The sequence below is a fragment of the Pseudorca crassidens genome, chromosome 3 (genome assembly GCF_039906515.1).
Source record: "Pseudorca crassidens isolate mPseCra1 chromosome 3, mPseCra1.hap1, whole genome shotgun sequence".
NCBI classification, from domain to species: Eukaryota; Metazoa; Chordata; class Mammalia; order Artiodactyla; family Delphinidae; genus Pseudorca; species Pseudorca crassidens.
In genome coordinates, this window is record NC_090298.1 from 110,521,923 (window position 1) to 110,545,427 (window position 23,505).

The 23,505-nt window shown below is 37.4% G+C and overlaps 1 protein-coding gene across 1 annotated transcript in view; it reads left to right on the plus strand.

Moving 5' to 3' along the window:
- HSPA4 (heat shock protein family A (Hsp70) member 4) overlaps positions 1-23,128 on the plus strand; it is a 42,713-nt gene extending 19,585 nt beyond the window's left edge. Inside the window, exons 5-19 of the mRNA XM_067731731.1 lie at positions 472-571; positions 1,221-1,354; positions 4,037-4,281; positions 8,216-8,292; positions 9,783-9,934; positions 10,428-10,534; positions 10,966-11,099; positions 12,320-12,501; positions 13,538-13,627; positions 15,371-15,523; positions 16,410-16,535; positions 17,328-17,435; positions 19,153-19,272; positions 20,579-20,740; positions 20,923-23,128. Coding sequence (XP_067587832.1) covers positions 472-571; positions 1,221-1,354; positions 4,037-4,281; positions 8,216-8,292; positions 9,783-9,934; positions 10,428-10,534; positions 10,966-11,099; positions 12,320-12,501; positions 13,538-13,627; positions 15,371-15,523; positions 16,410-16,535; positions 17,328-17,435; positions 19,153-19,272; positions 20,579-20,740; positions 20,923-21,126 — 2,094 coding nt within the window. The 3' untranslated portion in view covers positions 21,127-23,128. The remainder of the gene's footprint in view (positions 1-471; positions 572-1,220; positions 1,355-4,036; positions 4,282-8,215; positions 8,293-9,782; positions 9,935-10,427; positions 10,535-10,965; positions 11,100-12,319; positions 12,502-13,537; positions 13,628-15,370; positions 15,524-16,409; positions 16,536-17,327; positions 17,436-19,152; positions 19,273-20,578; positions 20,741-20,922) is intronic.
- Positions 23,129-23,505: the final 377 nt, after the last annotated feature.

Consider the following 23,505-nt stretch of genomic DNA (forward strand, 5'->3'; position numbering starts at 1 on the left):
AGCGAGCAGCCCTGCCCGCTGCAGCCCTTGGCCCAGGTGTGCCACTGATCTCCCGGCCCCGGCTTGGGACCCAGCACTGGCCACCGGCGGACTCCCGCCTTGACCTGCTGGTTCTTTTGGGTTTTGTGTTATATTTAGAAAATTCCATCTTTTCTTTGACGGTAAAGATTCCCTTTTATTATGGTACTCATGATTTTTAAAAAACATTTAAAATTTTGATTTGAAATATATTTTGGTATTAGGTGTATAGTAAGGATACAACTTTATTATTTTTTCTGTATGGCTGTCCATTTGTCCCAAGACCACTGAATAGTCCAGCTTTCTCCTACTGGTTTGAAATACTTCCTTGGTCATATACAGAATAAATTGCTGTAAGTATTTGAGGACGTTTCTGGATTTTACTGTTGTTTGACAGGTATATTTTAAATGAGGGATCTCCATAATACAGTAAACTTTCAAATTTTTTTATAGGTTCCTTGTTTCTATACTGATGCAGAAAGACGGTCAGTGATGGATGCAACACAGATTGCTGGTCTCAATTGCCTTCGATTAATGAATGAAACTACTGCAGGTAAGAGATTATTAACTGAAATTCTTGACTTACTCCATTTTGAAGGTTGTGAAATCTTAAAACCCTAGGGTTTCTTGTTCCCTGTTTTGCTTGGAGCACTTACCACCTGTGTGTCATAGTATTTTTGGATACTCTGTCACATTCTGTGAAGAGTTCACCTGAGAAGTGCTTTTTCTGTATCCTCATAGCACTTACTTTGGTATTTAATTGCATGCTTGTTTGGGAAGGAACGCATTTATTGTGTGTTTGGAGTATTGCTTTGGTTTAAATATTGGGTTTTTCTCTAGCTTGTGGATTGGTGGAGTTACAGGGGTGGGGTATAAAGCAACATCTCAGGGGGTAGAATATATGGGAATGTTGAGATGGCACAAGGATGGTAGAAGCATGGGAAGAAATGTTTGGAGAAGTGGAGGAAGTGGTTTTGGGAAAAATTGTCAAAGTTGTTGGAATTGGAAACGTAAGGAAGCCTAAGTGAATGTCGGCATTTAACTATTTGAAGTTAGTGTTCTTCATGAATAAATCATGCAGAGCTTATAAAGATTTTGAGTCTTTCATGGATCTGTATACAGAGTCTGTTTTTTCCTACTTAAATGAATTTTAAGTTTAGTACTTAAATGATAACATGTTGAATTTTTTTCTTATTGTGTAGTTGCTCTTGCATATGGAATCTATAAACAAGATCTTCCTGCCTTAGAAGAGAAACCAAGAAATGTAGTTTTTGTAGACATGGGGCATTCTTCTTATCAAGTTTCTGTATGTGCGTTTAATAGAGGAAAACTTAAAGTAAGTATATTTTTTCCAGAAGACTGTATTACAAGTGTATGTTAATTAGGAATTTATGAGAGACAACTTAAAATAACTGGTTAAAGAATTTTGTTTCACTAGTGGAAACTTGGTATGAGCCATCTGAACCTGGAATTAGGTAGATAGGGGTTGGGTGGAAGTTGTAAGCCCAAAATAATTTATCAAGAGTTGACATGGTATGAAGCAAAGAGCATAGACCTTGAGGAAGAAACTCTTAGAGTCCTGAGCCTATTTTTCTTACCTATAATGTGGGGAAAATAATGCTTGCCTTGCAAGCTTACTAGGAGGAATCTTTAACATGTAGTCCCTTCATATATCTTACACTGAGGATTGAGGAGGTGATAAACGTATTCTCTTAAGGTTTTGAGTGGTCTGGGAACAGGATGAAGTGACTAGAACTTGGGTGGCCGAAAGAAACCAGACTAGGAGTGATATTCTAGATGTCTGGAGACATTAGAGCTCTGGAGAAAGCAGTTTTGTACACAGAGAAGTCTAGCAGTGTTAATGGCAGAGAGGGACCAGAGGGTGATCATAGTCACAGTTGAAAAAATTTTTAAAAAATATGTATACACATTTCCTGTATTAGTCTCTTTATTAAGGTCAAATTTATATAGAGTAAAAGGTATAGATTTTAGGTGTTCAGTGAGGGTTTTTTTTAAATTTATTTTTTAAAATTGAAGTATAGTTGATTTACAGTGTGTTAGTTTCAGGTATGTAGCACAGTGATTCAGTTATACATATATATTCTTTTTCAGATTCTTTTTCCCTTATAGGTTTTTACAAAATATTGAGTATAGTTCCCTGTGCTATGCAGTAGGTCCTTGTTGGTTATCTATTTTATTTATAGTAGTGTTAATCCCATCCTCCTAATTTATCCCCCCGCCCTTCCCCTTTGGTAACCATAAGTTTGTTTTCTATGTCTGTGAGTCACAGTCAAATTTGGTGGTATATGCTAGTTCCTCAGTGGGATATAAAATCAGTTCTCTGGCTTGGTGATTTTATCTAGAATTTGCTTAAGAGCCAAGGATATTTTGAGTATTTAATTATTTGGGTTCTGTATCAAGGTTCTTAGTGCCAAGTCTAATTCTGCTTCCAATTTAGGAGTTGGTCGAGTGGACTACCTATCCCAAAATAAGTACTTGTTAGGTTTGGAGGGCATTTTGAGTTTCTGTTACAATCCTGCTTCTTTGAAAACTGGGCTTGCCTCTGCTTTATATTCTGATTTGTTTCTATGGTTTATGTTTTTTTTTTTTAATACAAATCTTTGGGATGGTTGGGAAATAAGAGGTTCACGATTTTTACAGATATGAATGATGGACCAAGTGTTATTCTCACTGTTTAAGCTTTACTTTTATCCATAATAGGATTATTTCTAAATTCCATTTTGTACTCTCATTTTTTAACTTTAATTATTTATTTTTAATTTTATTTATTTATTTTTGGCTGCATTGGGTCTTCGTTGCTATGCGCGGGCTTTTCTCTGGTTGCGGTGAGCGGGGGCTACTGTTCGTTGCAGTGCACGGGCTTCTCATTGTGGTGGCTTCTTTTGTTATGGAGCCAGGGCTCTAGGTGCACGGGCTTCAGTAGTTGCGCGGCATGTGGGCTTAGTTGCTCCGCAGCGTGTGGCAGCAACATTGGCATTGTTGCTCCCTGCATTGGCAGGTGGATTCTTAACCACTGCGCCACCAGGGAAACCCTCTCACCTTTTTCGACAGAAGATACTGGCCATAATTTAGTCTTGTCTTTGAGTCAAAGTGATGTGTATTAGTTTCTGCTTCATTATCAGCTGTTACTTGTCAGTTTTCCAATTATAATTAAAACTTAATTATCAAAATACTTATTATAAAATCAAATTTTGGAACATTTATGTATAAAGAAAAGACATTCATGATCTTACTACAGTTTGGTGTATTTCATTCTAGTCTTTTATGAAAACAAAATTGGAATTACACAGAACTGTGTCTTGTCTTTTTTTTTTTTTTTTCCTCTCCTATGAGTTCACTTATTAAGAAAAACTTCCTGAGGACATTTAACATTCTTTGAAGAGATTGTTTTAAGGGTGTGGGTCATCACTTATTTAGCCAGTCTTCTATTATTGGATCTGATTAGATCTAGTTTGCTTCTAATCTGCCAGAGATTTGGAAAAGGATAACCTAACCTAATTAGTCTTCTATGTTGAATAGAAACAGATAGCTGTGACTTCGGACTTTAGCATATTTTCTGGTAGTAAATTGCGTAGAACTAAATAAGCCTTTGGTATTATTCACAGTTTTGTGGTAACAATAAAACTAGAACTGTACATGACATGTTAGTGTATTGGGCCTTGAATTATAATTGTTGCTTGGAGTCAGATTGGTGTAGTGGAGAAGGCATAGGTTTTGGAATTGAGGTTGGGTTTTGAATTCTATTTCTACCACTTAATAACTTTGTGACCTGTGACCTATCTGATCTATCTAGGTCTTTGTATCATCTGTAAATTGGGGATTGCAATGTCTCTTTCCATAGTGGTTGTAACCATGATTAAATGACACATGCGCATTGCCTTGTTTCAACCTTAATGTCCCTTCTCGCCTTTTTATTACAGTTTACCAGTTAAATATATACCATGATAAAATTTTAAATTGGTTAGTTTTTGAATTAATTATCATATTTTTTTCAAAGGTTCTGGCCACTGCATTTGACACAACACTGGGAGGCAGAAAATTTGATGAGGTGCTAGTAAATCACTTCTGTGAGGAATTTGGGAAGAAATACAAGCTAGACATAAAGTCCAAAATCCGTGCATTATTACGACTGTCTCAGGAGTGTGAGAAACTCAAGAAATTGATGAGTGCAAATGCTTCAGACCTTCCTTTGAGCATCGAATGTTTTATGAATGATGTTGATGTATCTGGAACTATGAATAGGTAATCATATTAATATTTTGGTGGTAAACTGAACTGTGATGTTTCTCTACTTATATTAGCCTTAATTAGCTAATTGTTGAAATTATATGGATGTTATATAACTTCAGTTCTATAGGTAAAAATCAGAGGCCATTCAGGATCTTGCCTTTATTTTATTTAAAAAAAAAAATTTATTTATTTATTTATTTTTATGTTTGGCTGTGCTGCATGGCACATGGGATCTTAGTTCCCTGACTTGGGTTCGAACCCGCACCCCCTGCATTGGAAGCGCAGAGTCTTAACCACTGGACCGCCAGGGACGTCCAGATATTGCCTTTGATGTGAAGGCTGGGTTTGGTTAGTCTAATAATGTAGACTATTTCCAGGAAATTGGCAGTTCCTTTACATGTGCATGTATTACACGTGAGTTACCAGTTTTCATAAATTCAGGGCAAAGTGCGTTAGTGCAGGATTAAACTGAATTTGCTTTAGTCATTGATTCAGAAATTGGTGGTTTTGAGTAGTTCAGTATCACTTGAGGACAACGGGTCTTTTTGTATAATACTACAAGAATTCTGGGTAACTGACATTTCAGGGCTATCCTCAGAAATACCCAGAATGCTTCTGTTATCTGGTTAGGTTGCTTGGATGTTCTTTAGTATGTGAACTCTACTGGTAGAATTCAGGCAAGACTGATGGCTTGTTTGGAGAAGGGTGGCCTGAGCCATCTTCAGAAAATTGTGATGGAGTCAGAATTGCTTTTAATCTGCCACAATTAGATTACTGTGCCTAGTAACCAGATTTGTAGTCACCTCTCTCTTCTACTTGAAAGTGATGGTTTTCATTATTATTAAACAGCAACTTTTTGTGTATCTATGATGTGTTAGGGGGAATCATACAGTATGTGTTTGGCTTCTTTTGTGTCTGGCTTCTTTAACTTAATGTTTCCTAGATTCATGTATTAGTACCTCATTGCTTTTTATGGCAAATAATACTACATTTGTGTGGGTATATCACATTTTATTTTTCCATTCATCAGTTGATGGACATTTGGGTTTCCACCTTTTAGCTATTGTGACGAGTGTTTCTATGAACATTCATGAACAGGTTGTTTGAGTATCTTGTTTTCAGTTCTTTTGGGTGTATAGCTAGGAGGGGAATTGCTGGGTCATGTGGTAATCATATGTTTAGCTCTTTGAGGAATCACCAAGCTATTTTCAACGTGTCCAGTGCATCTCTAGTGGCAGTGCACACTTCTCTTCTAAAAGCTCAGAAGGGACTTCCCTGGTGATGCAGTGGTTAAGAATCCGCCTGCCAATGCAGGGGACAAGGGTTCGAGCCCTGGTCCGGGAAAATCTCACATGCCGTGGAGCAGCTAAGCCCATGCACCACAACTACTGAGCCTGCGCCCTAGAGCCTGTGAGCCATAACTGACCCCTCATGCCACAGCTACTGAAGGCTGTGTGCCTAGAGCCCATGCTCCGCAACAAGAGAAGCCACTGCAATGAGAAGCCCACGCACCGCAACGAAAGGGTAGCCGCCTGCTCCCTGCAACTAGAGAAAGCCTGTGTGCAACAACGAAGACCCAATGCAGCCAAAAATAAAAAAAAATAAATAAATTCATTAAAAAAATAAAAGCTCAAATACTTATTTCACATAAAAATGAGTAAAATATAGAGTTATCATATGATTCAGCAGTTCCACTCCATACCCAAGAGAAATGAAAGCACATTTACACAAAAATTTATATATAAATGTTCTTAGCAGCACTACTTATAATACCCCCAAAATGGAAATGACCCAAATGCCCATCAACTGATAAAATAAACAAAATGTGATATGTCCATACAATGGAATATTATTTGGCAATTAAAAAAATGTTGTACAGATGCGTACTGTAGCATGGATGAACCTTGAAAAGTTTATGCTAGATGAAAGAAATAAGTTAAACTGGACTACATTTTGTCTAATTCTGTTTATATGAAATGTCCAGAGTGAGTGGTTGCCTAGGGCTGTAGGGTTGGTGGGGGAGTTGGGAGAATAATGTTAATGGTGATGAAAATACTCTTTTTTAGGGTGATGAAAAGGTTTTAAAATTGATAGTGGTGATGTTTGCACAATTCTGAATATAGTAAAAGCCATTGAATTGTACACTTTAAATGTGTCAATTCTATGGTATGTGAATTAAATTTCAATAAAACTTTAAAAAAAGGAACAACCTCTACTGCTGCTGCCATCTTTCTAGAATGCTCTCTGTACCTTTGCTTTTCATGTTTTTATTTTGGACATTTTCAAATATGCAGCAAAACTGAAAGAATTTTACAGTGAACATCCTTATCCTGCCACTTAGGGTCTACTGATAATATTAACTGTACTTGTTTTTTCCACATACCTATTGATCTGTTCATCTATCCATCCTTCCATCTACCCATCAATTTATTTATTTATTTAGACAAAGCTAAGAGTTTTAAAAAAATAATCATTTATTCATTCATTCATGCATCCTGCTCCAGGTCTTAGTTGCGGTATGTGGGGTCTAGTTTCCCCACCAGGGATTGAACCTGGGCCCCATGCATTGGGAGCGTGGAGTCTCAAACACTGGACCACCAAACCGTCATTTTAAACTGTTTCAGTTGCTACACATCCTCACCAAATATTGGTATTAGTGATCTTGAATTTTTGCCATTCTGGTGGGTGCATTCTCTACCTCCACTATTTTTCTTTTTTTTTTTTGAGATGTAATTCATAAAAGTCACGCATTTAAAGTATATAATTCACTGGGTTTTAATATATTCATGGAAGTGTGCAGCCATTACCACAACCCAATTTAAGAATATTTTCATCACCTGATAAAGAAACTCTAAATGAGCTATCATTCTGTGAAGAGACGTGGAGGAACCTTAAATGTATATTTCTAAGCAAAAGAAGTCAACCTGAAGAGGCTGTATGATTCCAACTATATGACATTTTAGAACTATGTGACATTCTATATGACAACTATATGACCTTCTAGAAAAGGCAAAACTATGGAGACAGTAAAAAGATCAGTGGTTAGCCAGGGTTCAGTGGAAGGGAGGGATGAATAGGTAGAGTACAGAGGATTTTTAGGGTAGTGAAACTATTCAGTATGATGCTGTAATGGTGAATACTTACACCATTTGTCAAGTTATGTAGAACCCTAATTTATACTATGATGTATCAATATTGGCTCATCATTTGTTAGAAATGTATCTTACTAATGCAAGATGTTAACAGGGGAACTGGGTGTGGGGGTAAGAGGTGTATGGGAATTCTCTGTACATTTTGTTTATTTCTCTGTAAACCTAAAACCAGTCTTAAAAAATAAAGTGTATTAATTAAAGAGAAAAAAATACCTGTACCCATTAGCTGTCTTTCCCCATCTGTTCTTCCTCTCCCAAGCCCTAGGCAGTGGTTAATCTACTTTCTGTCTCTTTGGAGTTGGCAGTTCTGAACATTGCATATAAATGGGGTCAGTCATATATAACGTGTTCTTTGTGATAGGCTTATTTCACTTAGCATACTGTTTTCAAAGTTCATCCATGTTCCAGCATGTATCAGTCACTTTTATTGTTTTTGTTCCTTTTTGCTGAATACACTTGATGGATAATAGGGTTTTTCACACTATTTTGCCTGTGAATAATGCTGATATGAACATTCATGTGCAAATTTTGTGTGGTCATGTGTTTTCAATTGTCTTGGATAGATACCTAGAGTGGAATTGCTGGGTCATATGGGAGCACTATATATAACATGCTGAGCAATTGCCAAACTCTTGCAAAGTGGCTACACCAATTTTACATTCCCACCAGGAATGTGTGTGAGATCCAGTTTCTCTCCATCCTTGCCAGTACTTGTTATCTGTCTTTTTGATTATAGAGATTTATTTTACATAAAAGTGGAATGTGATTTAACCTATTATTGTTCTTTTCCATAGAGGCAAATTTCTGGAGATGTGTGATGATCTCTTAGCTAGAGTGGAGCCACCACTCCGTAGTATTTTGGAACAGGCCAGTAAGTATTATTGTGACTGTTCATCTTGGACTCTTTGGAAAATGTTAATTACTTTTTTTTCTTTCCAGTTTTACAAATTTTCATTGTATGAACTACTTCAGTGCAATATGAAACTTCTTTTTATCAATAGCGTCCCCCTGGAGGACCTCCAGTAGTGTCTAGGGAAATCTGATAGTTTTCCCAGGAAATGTAATTCAGATTCAAAGATGGATTTAAAGTCTCAGGTATTTCATGGTGGTAAAAATTGTCTTTAGCAGTGTTGCTGTGGTAGTCTTGTAGGTTTTTTTTGTCAGTGAATCTTTTGTTGAAAAATAAGTAAAGGGAGGATATGATAATCACATACTTAACAGGATGCTTTAATTTTATCTTGGGCTAAAAGGTGGAAGTTTGATTTAGGAATGCATTACTAATGTTCTGCAAACCTTTGACAAACCTTTTCCTAGAGTCCACTCTTGTGTTGGTTGCTATTTCATGGTGTTGAGATGTACTCTAATCTTGACACAGGCTCAGCTCTTAAATCAAAATGATTATCACAGATGGGCATGTTCTTTCCATACTGGGTCAGCCCATTTCTTTAAATAGCCCTTCTCAACAAATTGTCAGTGTTTGTTGCACAAAATGTGACCAGGAAATCAGGTGGGTTTTGTTTTTTTTTTTTAATTTTAATTTTTGGCTGCGTTGGGTCTTTGTTGCTGCGCGTGGGCATTCTCTAGTTGCGGCTAGTAGGGACTACTCTTTAGTTGCAGTGAGTGGGCTTCTCATTGTGGTGGCTTCTCTTATTGCAGAGTATGGGCTCTAGGTGCGCAGGCTTTAGCAGTTGTGGTGCACGGGCTTAGTTGCGGCATGTGGGATCTTCCTGGACCAGGGATTGAACCCGTGTCCCCTGCATTGGCAGGCGGATTCTTAACCACTGCGCCACCAGGGAGTTCCCAACCAGGTGGTATTAAGAGGTGTTTTATGAGTGACAGCAGAGCCTTGGTGTGTACCTTCTCTCCTTCTGATATGAGGAGATTGTACCTGTGTTATAATCTGGCCTATGCTTATACTCTGGCTGGAGTGCTGGAGTGACTAGATGTGCATCTGCATACTTTTTTTTTTGCATGCCATGTCAGGGATAGTCCCAATATTTTGAGGCCCTTTTATTTTCCTTATGGCCAGCTCAATTATTGATGTTTTAACATTTATTTGTGTGAGGCTGTTTCCAAGATTGTAGGATTTGTGTACTGTAGGACATTAGGTATTCCTGACTCTCACCTCTTAAGTCCCAATATTGTCGTGCCACTCTGCCCTCATTATTTTGAGCGTGCACCTGTCTGTGTGTGCGCGCTCACGTGTTATTGTGGAGGGGATTAGGGGTGGTGGGGCTTTGTTATACATTTGTGAATTATTTTGTTGTGATAAGATGTTATATTGCTCTTTTTATTTCACTGTAAAATACTAATTAAAAGATTCTTTTAATATAAATGTCTATTCTAATTGTTTTTAAATAGAGTTAAAGAAAGAAGATATTTATGCAGTGGAGATAGTTGGTGGTGCAACACGAATCCCTGCAGTGAAAGAGAAAATCAGCAAATTTTTTGGTAAAGAACTTAGTACAACACTAAATGCCGATGAAGCTGTTACTAGAGGCTGTGCATTGCAGGTGAGCTTGCTTTCTTTCACAGGTAGCCATTTATAGGTCATTGTAAATACAGCAGTGGTTTTATGTATCCAGCTAGTCTGAGATCAGCTCAGTGATCTTAAGGTCTAAGATTCTAAAACTTCTGTTTTAAAATTGGTATCAGAAGTTGTGTTCATAAATGGAATTGTTTGTACTATATAACATGTAACAAGATGAAATAAGTTACTAGAAACATACGTAAGCCTGAAATACCACTAGAATTTGACGTATTTGTTGCATGAAGTAGTGTTATACATCAGTTAAATAAAGGTTGAGGTTAATGGAAAAGTAATGAGGAATAGCTAGATTATATGGGTGGTTTGACAAATGATAGACATTTATAAAACCACTTATTTAGGTACTATTAAGTTATTAATGTAAGTAGATGTCTTCTGAAGTCATTCTTTATAGGTATTGTAATAATTAGTTCGTATGTCTACTTGCCAAATGGAATTTTTAAAAATTATTATTCTAGTGTGCAATCTTATCGCCTGCTTTCAAAGTCAGAGAATTTTCTATCACTGATGTAGTACCATATCCAGTATCTCTGAGATGGAATTCTCCAGCTGAAGAAGGGTCAAGGTAATAATGTTTTTTAATCATTTTTTACTTAAGTGTTAAGTCTTAGAAAATACTCTCCATTTCAAGTTATACACATCTGTAATATTTTGCCGTAGTGCATGAAGCAAAGTGATTATTTAGTCATTCATCAGAATAAGTTTGTGTCCTTACTAGCTTCTTTTATTTGATCCTGCTGAAATAATTGGTGCCTTTTATGTGCTGATTGAAGTATATATATATGTTTAAAACTGACACTAGACACACACACACACACACACACACACACACATACATACATATTTTTTTTCTTAGGAACTCCTATAATCTGCAAACAGTGCCAGTTGAGAAGAGTAACTAGAGCTATACAGTGATTACAAATCTAGAATACATGGGTAAAAAGTGTTAGCAATGTCCTAAATTTGTGTTTTTGTCTTTTTCCTCTCTCTGTTCAGTGACTGTGAAGTCTTTTCAAAAAATCATGCTGCTCCTTTCTCTAAAGTACTCACATTTTATAGAAAGGAACCTTTCACTCTTGAGGCCTATTATAGCGCTCCTCAGGATTTGCCCTATCCAGATCCTGCTATAGGTAAGTAAAGAATTGGGAATTAAAAAAAAAGAAAAAAAAATTATGTGTGCTTGGGAGAACTGGAATAGCAAAGCAAGTAGAGTATGCTGAAATTTAGGTATTTTAGATCACACGCACAAAAAAACCACTTGCAGTCGTATTACCAGGTTTAGAACCAGCAGGATGGTCATTATTTAATTGGATCTCCTATTGTGGGCTGTAGTTCTTGTTTTCTTTTTTTTTAATTAAAATTTTTTTAGTTTAGTTTTTATTTTTATTTATTTATTGATTGATTGATGCTCTGTGCGGCTTGCGGGAAGTTAGTTCCCCGACCAGGGATCCAACCCACGCCCTCGGCAGTGAAAGCACAGAGTCCTAACCACTGGACTGCCAGGGAACTCCCTGGGCTGTAGTTCTTGGTTAATGCACATTATTGTTATACCTTGTGCATAATGTGGTGCTAGTTACTGAAAGGAGTTGAAGAGATTCAATTCTGACCCTAACATAGAGTTAGGTGTACACAGAAAATCATTAGAAAATTGTGATGATCAGTATCACAGGTTATGGAACCATGTTGGCTTGAGTCTTCATTGACTCTGAGAAACTTAGAATCTGGATATAATACCAGTCGAGGAGAGAGAAACTAGAGTTAATATGATAATTATGGAACTAGAATACATGGGTAAAGTATTAGGAATATCTTGAATGGCACTTAGAAGCTTGGAAAGTTAACCTACTCTATTTTCCTCATTTGTAAAACAGGACTAGGTATGATAATTCATACTTTACAGAGTTTTATGAATTAAAAAACATAAGCAAAACCCTGGTATAGTAACTGAATCTAGAAATGTCAGTTTCTTGATAAGTGACAAGCAGTATGGAATCACTGGGGTTTTCAGTAGAGGAAAGTGGGACAAATCTATTCTAGGAATTTATCTGGCAGTAGCCTATAAAGATGAATTGGAGTAAGGCACTGGAGGGAAGGACATGTTTGAAGAGTTAGGAGGTACTTGAGTCCTTAATTGAGACAAGATAAATAAGAGTTTAACTCTTTGTGAGAGAGGAAGGAGAAATCTGATGATTTAGTAAGATTCTAAGAGTGCCCACTTCGCTTATTTGAAGTATCATGTTACTGACCTTTCACTGAGAAATGGACATAACCTGGCAGTATGGGCATGTATTTGTGTTTGAATTCATCCTCTTAGGTTATGTGTTCTCTTTTGTCTTTCTTATGTCCTTAGCTCAGTTTTCAGTTCAGAAAGTCACCCCTCAGTCTGATGGCTCCAGTTCAAAAGTGAAAGTCAAGGTTCGAGTAAATGTCCATGGCATCTTCAGTGTGTCCAGTGCATCTCTAGTGGAAGTGCACAAGTTTGAAGAAAATGAGGAACCGATGGAAACAGATCAGAATGCAAAGGAGGAAGAGGTAATCTAGACAATCTTATACCATTTTAGGCCATTCATAATGGCTCAGAGGTGACACTTGTCTAGAAATTCTAGCAAATAGACTGGGTGACAGAGCTGCTGAGAGTAGGTTTGCATACGTACCCCATCATATGTGAACTAGCACAAAGTCTTTATACAGAATTTGTATAGAAGTGGGACATAGTTGGCTTCCTCCTTCAGACCATGCACCTCTCAATTTGACTTATTCTTGGTTCTTTCTGATTACTGGGGAATGCTGAGTCTCAGTTGATTATTTCCACAGGTAGCATAGAATTCACTCATTTGTTGGAATCATGCACTGGGTCTTGTACTTACTGTGTATAAAAATCAAGGCTTTATAAAACTATAAATGTTTGGGGTCTCATCCCCACAGATTTTGTTCGACTTGGTCTGGGCTAGAGCCCAGGTGTCAGTTTTAAAAGCCTCCGAGGTCATTATAATGTGCTGCAGGCATTGAAAGCCAGTGTGATTCAAGGTCTCTACAAACTTCTCCCTTCTTTGTCATTTCTGTCAGCCTTTGTTCTTTTAACACCTTTAACAGAATTTTCAAGGTGTCCACCTCCCCTAATGTACACAGTGGTTGTACTTTTGAGGATGGAAAGGCTGATTTAAAAACTGCTAGAAAAAGTTAAGACTTTTGAGAGAAATGTATTCATGAGGAAGCTAGGAGAAACTCATGCTTTCTTCGGATTTTATTGTGTTAAATATTGCCACGCTGTTTGCTTATAAGTACTGCTATGGTTTTACAATGTAGTTCTATAGCCGCTCCTATTTATATAAGGACAAGGCAAGAGTTATTTCCATTGTACAGATGTAGTAACCGAGATCCAGAGAGGAAAACTTTCATGTTCTAAGTGTAACATATGTGTTATAGCTGGAATTTGAGTCTGGGTTGTCTGATTGTTGGTAATTAGTAGGAATTCCACATCATGTGATTTTGCCAGTGTGTCATGAAGGTTGCTTAGTCTTTCACTAGTATTTCCTAGTTTCAGGATTTGATGTGACCTGTTTTTCAGAAGATGCAAGTGGATCAGGAGGAACCACATGTTGAAGAGCAACAGCAGCAGACACCAGCAGAAAATAAGGCAGAGTCTGAAGAAATGGAGGTATGAATTGTGTTTTAGAGTATGATTTGCCGTCTTTTTACATAATGGTTTTGGCTGACATATTATGTCTTGGAAGGGAATTATATTAGAAATCTTCATTTATCTGAACAGTCTTTAAAGCAAGATTTTGTAGTATGGTTGGAAAGTATCTTTGGCAAAATGGTCTTTGAACTTCAGTCTGGATGGTTTGTGGGAAGGAAGCACTCAGAAGCCCTAGTTTTACTAGGCTAGTGATTGGTTCATGCTGGTTTCTGAATGGCTGTTACTAATAGTCATCCTACCCATAATTTATTCTTTACTAATAAACAATGAAAGATGTTTCTTTCAAGTTTTGTCAACTCTCTGAAACTTGTCTTTTTGTTGAAATACAGTTTTCAATAATAATGTTTTGAAATATATTTTGTAAATAATGTTAATATTTATCCCAAGTATTTAAATGAATATGTAGCATTTTTGGATCCTTTACAACCTGTTCTTTAACTTTTGAGTTTTCATGTTTAAATTTTGTCATCAGCATTGAAAACAGCTTTTCTTTCAAATTATTTGACATTGCAGTGTATAATTTCACCTTCTAATGTATTTCTGATTGTGGCATTTAAAAAAGTTTGGCAGAGCCTTTAGGAGGCTTAAGTCTGGTACCCATTTTCATGTCAGTTAACAAATTTTATTCCTTTAGCTGTGCAAATAATTGTAAAAAAAAAAAAATGCAGAGGAAATCATCCTCATAGATGCTTTAGTGTACTGTAGGCCTTTTCCAAGGTGGAAGACCTGTTATTGCCTGGGTTGGGGGCAGCAGTGGGCAAGAGAAGTACGTATTTTTCTGTGTTTGGGAAGGTCGGGGAGGAGAAAGGAGAGAGGTGGACCCGCCTGCCTCCCCCCCCCCGCCAATTTGTGGATCAGCAAGAGCTTTCAAAGCGTAAAAGCAATGAAAGTAATCACAAAGGAAAAGGTGAATAGATTCAACAATAAAAGCTTGCATAGACAAATAGTAGAAGATTAGAAAAAAGCTAGAAGAGTCAATCACTTGGGGGGAAGAATCACAAAGATCCCAAGAGAACGCTGGATGAAATATGACTAGGCTATTTGAAGAAATAAGTATGCCTTATAACTTTGTGAAAAAAGGTTCTTGACCCAACGAAAATAATAGATCATGGTAAATGAATTCCTTTTTTTGGCCGGGGTACAGTGGAATGGATTCTGTTACTCCTTGTGAGAATGTAAATAGGTGCAGATACTCTGGAAGTCATATTAGTACTGGATTTCTGATCCTTAAAAATTTCATACCCTCTCCCCACTAATTTCCTATGCATGTTCATATGTTTAGATAAGAGTGGAAGAAAATTAGAGAATATTTAATAGTGATTACATGTTGATAGTGGGATTATGGCAGGTTGTTTTTGTGTGTATGTATGTAAATAAGTGTATGTGTGTGTACAGATCAGTAGTGTTAAGTATAATCACATTGTGCTACAATCTTTTTCATTTCGCCAAACTAAAACTACCTATTAAGCAACAATTACCCATTCCTCTATCCCTCCTCCCCCCGTCCCCTGGCAACCACCATTACTTTCTATCTCTATGGATTTGACTATTTATAGTCAAAAATATTTATATTTTTAACTTTCCAGATATTGTAAGAACACAAACTAAGTTAATAAAAGAGCAAAACCAGCTTTTGAAACATGACTCATTTGGAAGTTTAAGAGTCTGTATAAGTGTTCTTAATGATTTCTGTTATTTTAGACCTCTCAAGCTGGGTCAAAAGACAAAAAGATGGACCAGCCCCCTCAAGCCAAGAAGGCAAAAGTGAAGACCAGTACTGTGGACCTGCCAATTGAGAATCAGCTGTTATGGCAGATAGACAGAGAGATGCTCAACTTGTACATTGAAAATGAGGTGGTTATTTTAAGTCTTCTAGAACAATAAGCTAAAAAGTTAACTTGACCGTAACGTTCAAACTCTGTATCTAGTGACCTTCATGTATTTTAGGTTGTATGGGGTTTGAGAATAGTTTTAGGTTTTGGGGTAGTGGAGGACAAGTTTAATAGATCCCAAGACATAACATCAAAATTCTTTTATGGTGATATTATGTCTTTTTTGCTAAAAACTCTGTTTTGAGATCTTTGACATTTAGGGGAGGTATCATTCATGTTTGGGTGTGTGAGTTTGATTGTTCACTAGCGATTGGGATGTTTGAGGCCAGGGTCAGGGAAGTTGATCAGCAGGAGAAATTACATTAGCCTTAATATTTTGTTTATTAGTTCCTTTCCCTGTTGCCAGTCAATATGTAACTCTAGTTATGGTGAGCGATGCAAGGTTTGGGACCCTGGAGCACAGTTATTCATTTAATTATTGTCTGTGAGGTTTCTCATCATATATACATTGGATCTTAGAATAGTTTTGTTTCATAGACCCTTTAGCCTCTATACTATATGAATAATTTGATTTTCCTGGGTATGTAATACAAGCAGAGTATACTCACCTTGTGACATTGAGCTAATAGTTTCTTAAAGTTCTCTTGTCTTAAATTCTTTTCCTTATTTTTGCTTTTGAGTTTGAACATCTTGATATTTCTTCTATTGCTCTTTTTTTCTAAGTACACCCACAGAACTCTCACTTGATCTTAATAATTTACTAAGGACTGATGCTTCCAGCTCTCTTTCCGTGAATGATTCGCAGAACTGAAAGGATTTGAGGAAGAAGGCTTTTCTACTTTTATATTACTTAATAGTTAAGGGGAAATTGTCTCAGTTTTCTGAATGTCTAACTGTACTGTTCACAGGGTAAGATGATCATGCAGGATAAACTAGAGAAGGAGAGGAATGATGCTAAGAATGCAGTAGAAGAATACGTGTACGAAATGAGAGACAAGCTTAGTGGTGAATATGAGAAGTTTGTGAGTGAAGATGTAAGTATGTGCTGCAGTGTGTCTACTTAGTGTGCGTCTTCCGGCAGGATCCTTAAATGTAGTTAACAAGGGGAAGTTTGTATCTGTAGGTATACAGAAAAATGATTAAAAATGCACTTTTTTGGGGAAAAGTTTTATATCGTTTTATTTTCTATTGATGGAGTGTTTCCCACAGGTTAGATGTTGTGCATCACTCTTTTTTTGGTGTGTCACTTTTTGATACATTTTTGCATGCTATTATTTACCTAGTATTTCTCTTTAAATCAGTTCACTTTTCCCTGATGTTTATTTTAACTCACTTCTTAAAAAAAATTCAGTATAATTGACATATAACTTTATATTAGTTTCAGGTGTACAGCATAATGATTCGATGTTCATATACATTGTTAAATGATTACCACAATAAGTCTAGTTAAACATCCGTCACTACACATACTTAAAAAAATTTTTTTCTTGTGATGAGAACTTTTAAGACTTATTCTCTTAGTAACTTTCATATATGCACTACAGTATTATTAACTATGTAACTCACTTAGTTTTAAATGTAGTTTTTAATTCTGAAATTTTCAAACATATTCATATGTCCCCTACAGCGGAGAAAATAGTGTAATAAACCCCTTTGTACCTATAAAGCAAAATAACATTTTGTCAGTCTTGTTTTCCATATCCCCATCTCTCCACTCCCCCATATTTTAAAGAAAATCCATATATATCATAGTTTGTGCCTGTTTCTTCATTTGTGAATCTACTGATTTTTGACTGACTAAATTGCAATGTTTCCTTCATCTTTAGGACCGTAACAATTTTACCTTAAAACTAGAAGATACTGAAAATTGGTTGTATGAGGATGGAGAAGACCAGCCAAAGCAAGTTTATGTTGATAAATTGGCTGAATTAAAAGTGAGTGACTCTTGAAAGCAGAAATGCTGTAGTTTCCATGGAGAGTATCTCAAAATCGAGAGTAATTCTCATGTTAAGTAATTGAAGGCAGATTGAAAGTGACTGAAGAGCTATACTTTTTATCACTTAGGTTCACTTTCTTTCACAACTTTGTAACAGCAAAAGAATTTTTCTGAAAATTGAGTTTAGCCCTAAACTGTTTCACTGAATTGGAGCTTGACTATGTTCTTGGTGTCAAGAGATTGAAAGACTAGCAAGATGCATCCCTGTCCTAAAGGTACTTGCAATGCAGTTGGAGCAGGGCTGCGTGTATACAGCTTTGATTCTCAGTAGAGCAGAAGTGTCTGGTTTTGTATTTAAAGAAGCTGATAGTTACACCTTAGAGTTAAAAGTACAAAGAATTATTTAAAGTTGAGTTGAGGCCTTTTTTTTTTTTTTTTTTTTTTTTTGTGGTACGCGGGCCTCTCACTGTTGCGGCCTCTCCCACTGCGGAGCACAGGCTCCGGACGCACAGGCCCAGCGGCCATGGCCTATGGGCCCAGCTGCTCCGCGGCCCGCGGGATCTTCCCGGACCGGGGCACGAACCTGCGCCCCCTGCATCGGCAGGCGGACCCCCAACCACTGCACCACCAGGGAAGCCCGAGGCCTTTTGTTTGGAAAAAGATGCAAATACACAAGAAGAACTTTTTGCATTTCTCTGGATTACTTAGTTTCTTGTCAAACTGGGCCATTGTGACTAACCTCTGGAATGGAATTGCTGAAGGACAGTGCCTGCAGTTTCCTGTCATTCTGGCAAGAATATAAAGAGTCTCCAGTGAGATCCTTGCCATTGAGGTTTTTGATTTACTTTTTATTATGGGAGATGTCCAACACGTGAAAGTAGACAGAATTATAGCTTCAACTGTTGTCAACTTATGTCTGGTTTTGTTTCATTTCTGCTCGTTTCCACTCCCAGTTATTTTAAGCAAGTCTCTCAGGTTATATTTAATCCAAAAATATTTCAGTGTGTATTTAAAAGAAAATGTAGCCTTAAGCTGTACCATTATCACATGCATAAAAATTTCTTAATGTCACCATTAATATCACCATATATTCAGTCTGTTTTCAGGTTCCAGTTGCTTCATAAATTATTTTTTAGTTTGTTTGACTCAGGATCCAAACAGGGTCCATACATTCTGTTGATATGTCTCTTAAATCTGTGTCTGTACTTCTCCTTCCACCATTTCTCCTCCCTTACTTAGTTGATGAAAAAACTTGATCATTCGTGCTCGAGGATTTATTCCTGGTCTGGATTTTGCTCCTTTTCAACTCTGGTGTTTAATCTTATCTAGTAAATTGATGGTTACAGCTGGAGGCTTTGTCAGATACAGGTTTAAAAGAAAATTTATTTTTTATTTTTCCAAGTGTACTTCATATATGGTGAAGTATACCATATCACTGTCTGGAGGCACCTAATTTTTGGTTGTCTCCCTAATGTATTTTGAGAACTAGGGTTCAAGTGACAAGTTGAAGTGGCTCCACTTGGAACAGTATTGAGGTATATTCTCATGTAGACTGAGGATATATTTCAATTGGCTGGGGAAAAATATTCAACTTCTTATATATAGAACATGGAGATTAAACGTATTTTAATTCATAATCAGTCTTAGTAGAAAGATAATACTCTTAAAGTTTAAACTCCCCTGTGAAGAATTTGTATATTCTCTCTTCTGTTAAGAATCTAGGTCAGCCTATTAAGATACGATTCCAGGAATCTGAAGAAAGACCAAAATTATTTGACGAACTAGGGAAACAAATCCAACAGTATATGAAAGTAATCAGCTCTTTCAAAAACAAGGTATCTTTTTTTTTCTTTTTTTTTTCTTCTCCTCTTCCCTACTGTTGTTTCGGTAGAGTTAAGTATTGAGACATTTACGTAGCATTTTTTTGTCTTCTTTTTAACAGTTGTTTAATGATAGTATTTTCTTTTTGGATGTTAATGTAATGTATAATATTTCATCTAATCTTACTAACAACCCTGGGATTTGCTGCTTCTCTTTAATAAGGGGACTATGGAATTGAGCAGTATTATTCAGCTTCCTTTTCTTGTTTTGAAATGTTTGATCATTGACTTAACTTGCTCTATTTTGGTGTTAGAACACATTAGGCAAATAATTTGGTTTGTTATGCAGATGTAGGACTGTCTCAACAATAAACTACTTTCATTATTTTTGAGCACTATATGATATATACTCCATAAATATATTATCTGATTAAATTTGCACAGTACCCTTATGAAGTAGGTGGTAGCATCAACATTTATAGATAATTTCTAACATCTTTAATCCTCACCCAAGGTTACTATTGGGGGAGCTGGGATTTGGCCTGAGGTCTGATTCCAGAGTTTCGATGGCTCCCAAACTTTGGTAAATAGTTTGGTTAAGTCCACTACTATACTCAAGGATCTTGATGTATTGTCAGTGTAAGAAACTTTAAGACAGATAAATTGAGCTTTCTAAAAAAAATTACTTTTAAGTAAAAAATTGTGCTTCTTTCGAAAGGACTCTTTTTTTTTTTTTTTTTGGCGGTACGTGGGCCTCTCACTGCTATGACCTCTCCCGTTGTGGAGCACAGGCTCTGGACGAGCAGGCTCAGCAGCCATGGCTCACGGGCCCAGCCGCTCTGCGGCATGCAGGATCCTCCCGGACCGGGGCACGAACCGGTGTCCCCTGCATTGGCAGGCGGACTCTCAACCACTGCGCCACCAGGGAAGCCCTGAAAGGCCTCTTTTAAAAAACTGTACTCATTATTATTTTGGTTCCTAACAAGGATGCCTAAATCTCAGGTCTCATACCTAATGACATGTAATTTTTTTTTTGCATTGTATAAGGTTTTGTGTAAAGCATGTGCTATGTATACTGCTGAAGCATTTTAATTACCACCTTGTGTAATTTTGGCCTTTAAATGTATTTCCTCTGTGTTTTAAAAATTGGGGTTACTTTTCTGAATTCTTCGGGAATTGAATGTCTATGTAGTTTGCGAGGCTAGATGGGCTTCATTTTGGGAAAGATTGTAACTTTTTGAAAGATGGTGAAGAACTAGGCAATGTTTGAGTAGGGACAGTATCATCCTTTGACACTTGTCTGGTTGGCTACTGGTTGCAGGAGGACCAGTATGACCATTTGGATGCTGCTGACATGGTGAAGGTAGAAAAAAGCACAAATGAGGCCATGGAGTGGATGAATAACAAGCTGAATCTGCAGAACAAGCAGAGTCTGACCATGGATCCAGTTGTCAAGGCAAAAGAGATTGAAGCTAAAATTAAAGTAATGTATGATTTTAAAGATTTAATAGTCTTTTCTAGTCAGTCTCATTATTATATTATTAATAGGAGAGAATTTCATTATTGCATCTTTGCTTCTGGCTTGGGGATAGGGTGGACTTGGATTTTAGTATGCCATGTAAAATTTGTTACAAGAAACCACAGTTTTCTCTCCTGTTGTTCTAGGAGCTGATGAGTATCTGTAGCCCTATAATTTCAAAGCCGAAACCCAAAGTGGAACCTCCAAAAGAGGAGCAAAAAAATGCAGAGCAGAATGGACCAGTGGATGGACAAGGAGACAGCCCAGGCCCTCAGGCTGCTGAGCAGGGTACAGACACAGCTCTGCCTTCGGATTCAGACAAGAAGCTTCCTGAAATGGACATTGATTGATTCCAACAATTGTTTATATTAAAACAGACTATTATAAAGCTTTAAGTTGTCAACTTTGTTCTAAATATCAACTAGAGCAATTAAATACTGGAGATTTCTTAGTTTTTAGGGGATTTGGGTGGCAGGAGATATAGGTAATGTATGGAGCATTTTGACTTCGAAATAGTTAGATACAGAAATGAAGTGCATTGTATCTTTTTCATAATGGTACTATTTAGAAGCCCAGTTAGTCTTACTGAGCTTATGCTTCACTCCTTTTATGTTTAATCATGCTTATACAAAGAGAAGTTTGTTTTAGAAAGTTGAGCTATAGCACAAGCTATACCTAGCTATCAAGCAGACTTGTTATGACATATATGGCAGGAACTCTAATTGTGCTTCACAGATCTGCTGTGGAGATTGCCACAAAGGCTCCCCGCTTGGTGTGGGGATGGAGGAGGGGTCTCCCTCTGTTTCTGAGGACTAGAGAGCATGGCATGGATTAACAGAACAACTAAAAGGTATGCTCTGAGCTTCATCACGTGTCAGTCAGCTCCGCTGGGACTCCCACCCCGTCTTCCTATCTTCCCATCTTCCCCCAGTTAAAGGAGCTCCTATTACAAATGCCGTGTGTTGCTCCTGGGAAAATAGATCCTTTCACCTGGAGCAAGTTGTTAACTGAGGATTTTAGACCTGCAGGCTCTTCCTAAGAATGTATGTTCCTGAAAGTATGTCCACTAATATCCCAAGTATCAAAGTCTAAATAATTTTCTCTTCGGAAGGTTAGAATTGGGTAGATGTGCTGTTGGATATAGGCCTGGTAAATTTAACTGAGGGACTGATTCTTGTTAATTATGGTGTGAAGATTTGTATCCTGGCCTGCTTATTCAGGTGAGATGTTCTGTGTAAATTTGAGGTATAGCTTGAAGTCTTACGACAAGAGTTAAAAGTTCTTTTTTGCTCATTCACAATCACTTATGTGTTGTGTTAATATCTGTCATGAATCTGCCAATTTGTATGTGTTAAACAGCGGACAGATCATACAGAAAACTAAGATGCACTGGATTGTACTGAATGAGTCTGAAATAAGTGTTAAAGAAGTGTGGTGCTGACTTTAGCAACACCTCATTCTTACTGTGCAGCCAGTGTCAGGAGCACCAAAGCATTCCCTGTGACTGCCCTTTGGGCAGTGTTGATAAGAGTGAGGCATTTTGGAAACTAAGGGAAACCTGTAGTATTAGAGGCCAGAGCTGGTACCTGCCCTAGAAACTGTTACAATCTTTGTTGGTTACTTTTTGGACCTTTGTAATTGTTAATCTGTATTAACAGAGAGCTGCTCTGTTAATTTTGGCCTATGTTGTTAGAAATAAGATTATACCTTGCATATCTAGAATATGTTTCTGTCCATCTCATGCACTAAAATATTTAGAGTGTTACAAGCTCTAAAGTGCTATAGAGAAACATCACTTAGAGGAGGAAGGTGGAAGTGTATTTATGTTGGAGTGTAAGCATGTGTGGAAGCCTCGCAGCACCAGGACTTTGGCCCTGTTCTTAGAGCCTCCTCTATCCATTCTCTACCTGTCCTGCTTCAAGAGTTCCAGCTGGCCTGCTGTGAGGCCAAGAGCTACTTAGGAGTGCTGGCTGCAGGATTAAGCCAATTCTTAGGCAACTGACTCAGTTCCTAATGGCCATTTCTTCTAAAAATTTTCTTTTGTGTGTGGGGGAGGGTGTGGGTCTTGGGATGGGGGTGAGGTTGAGGTTTAAAGTTTAAACTAGAAATAAGATGATGTGGTCTGCTTGCTCTCTGTTTAGATAGGCTTTAAGACCAATTGGATTTACATGGAGGCCAGGCCAGAGAATCGTAATCAATGACTTGTGTGCAGACAAGCATTTATCCAGGTTGCATTGTCCCAATTGGTTTGTTAAAGCTCCAGGTTATGTTCTTACACAAAGAAAAACATTCAGTAAACATGAGACAAGTTTTAGGAAAACTTAATAAAAAGAAACCTGTCTTACACTCAAAGGAATGGTTTTCTTAATTTCATAATGAAGGGTGTGTATGTGTGTGTTTGTATGTTTTTGTGTTTTAAATAAAAACTCTTCTCTAGAGGTAAGAGTCCTCTAAGCTAAATTCCAAGTAGTTAACATTTGTCAGAGACCTCCATTCTGAAGAACATTTGAGGCTTAGCACACTGGGTGGTAAAAAGTAGCTCTTTCCATACTTACTCTCCCATGCTGAGTCTTGGCCCAGTTCTCTGACTTAGAAATCCTTACCTTGCTCCTGTGACTGGGCCTTTGAGGGTTTTGGTATTAGCAGGAGGTGGGTTACGGCCCTATAAAGGCCAGTGCCAGGGCTGATGCCTGCCCCTTCAAAGAACAGGACATGGCCCAGAATGTGCT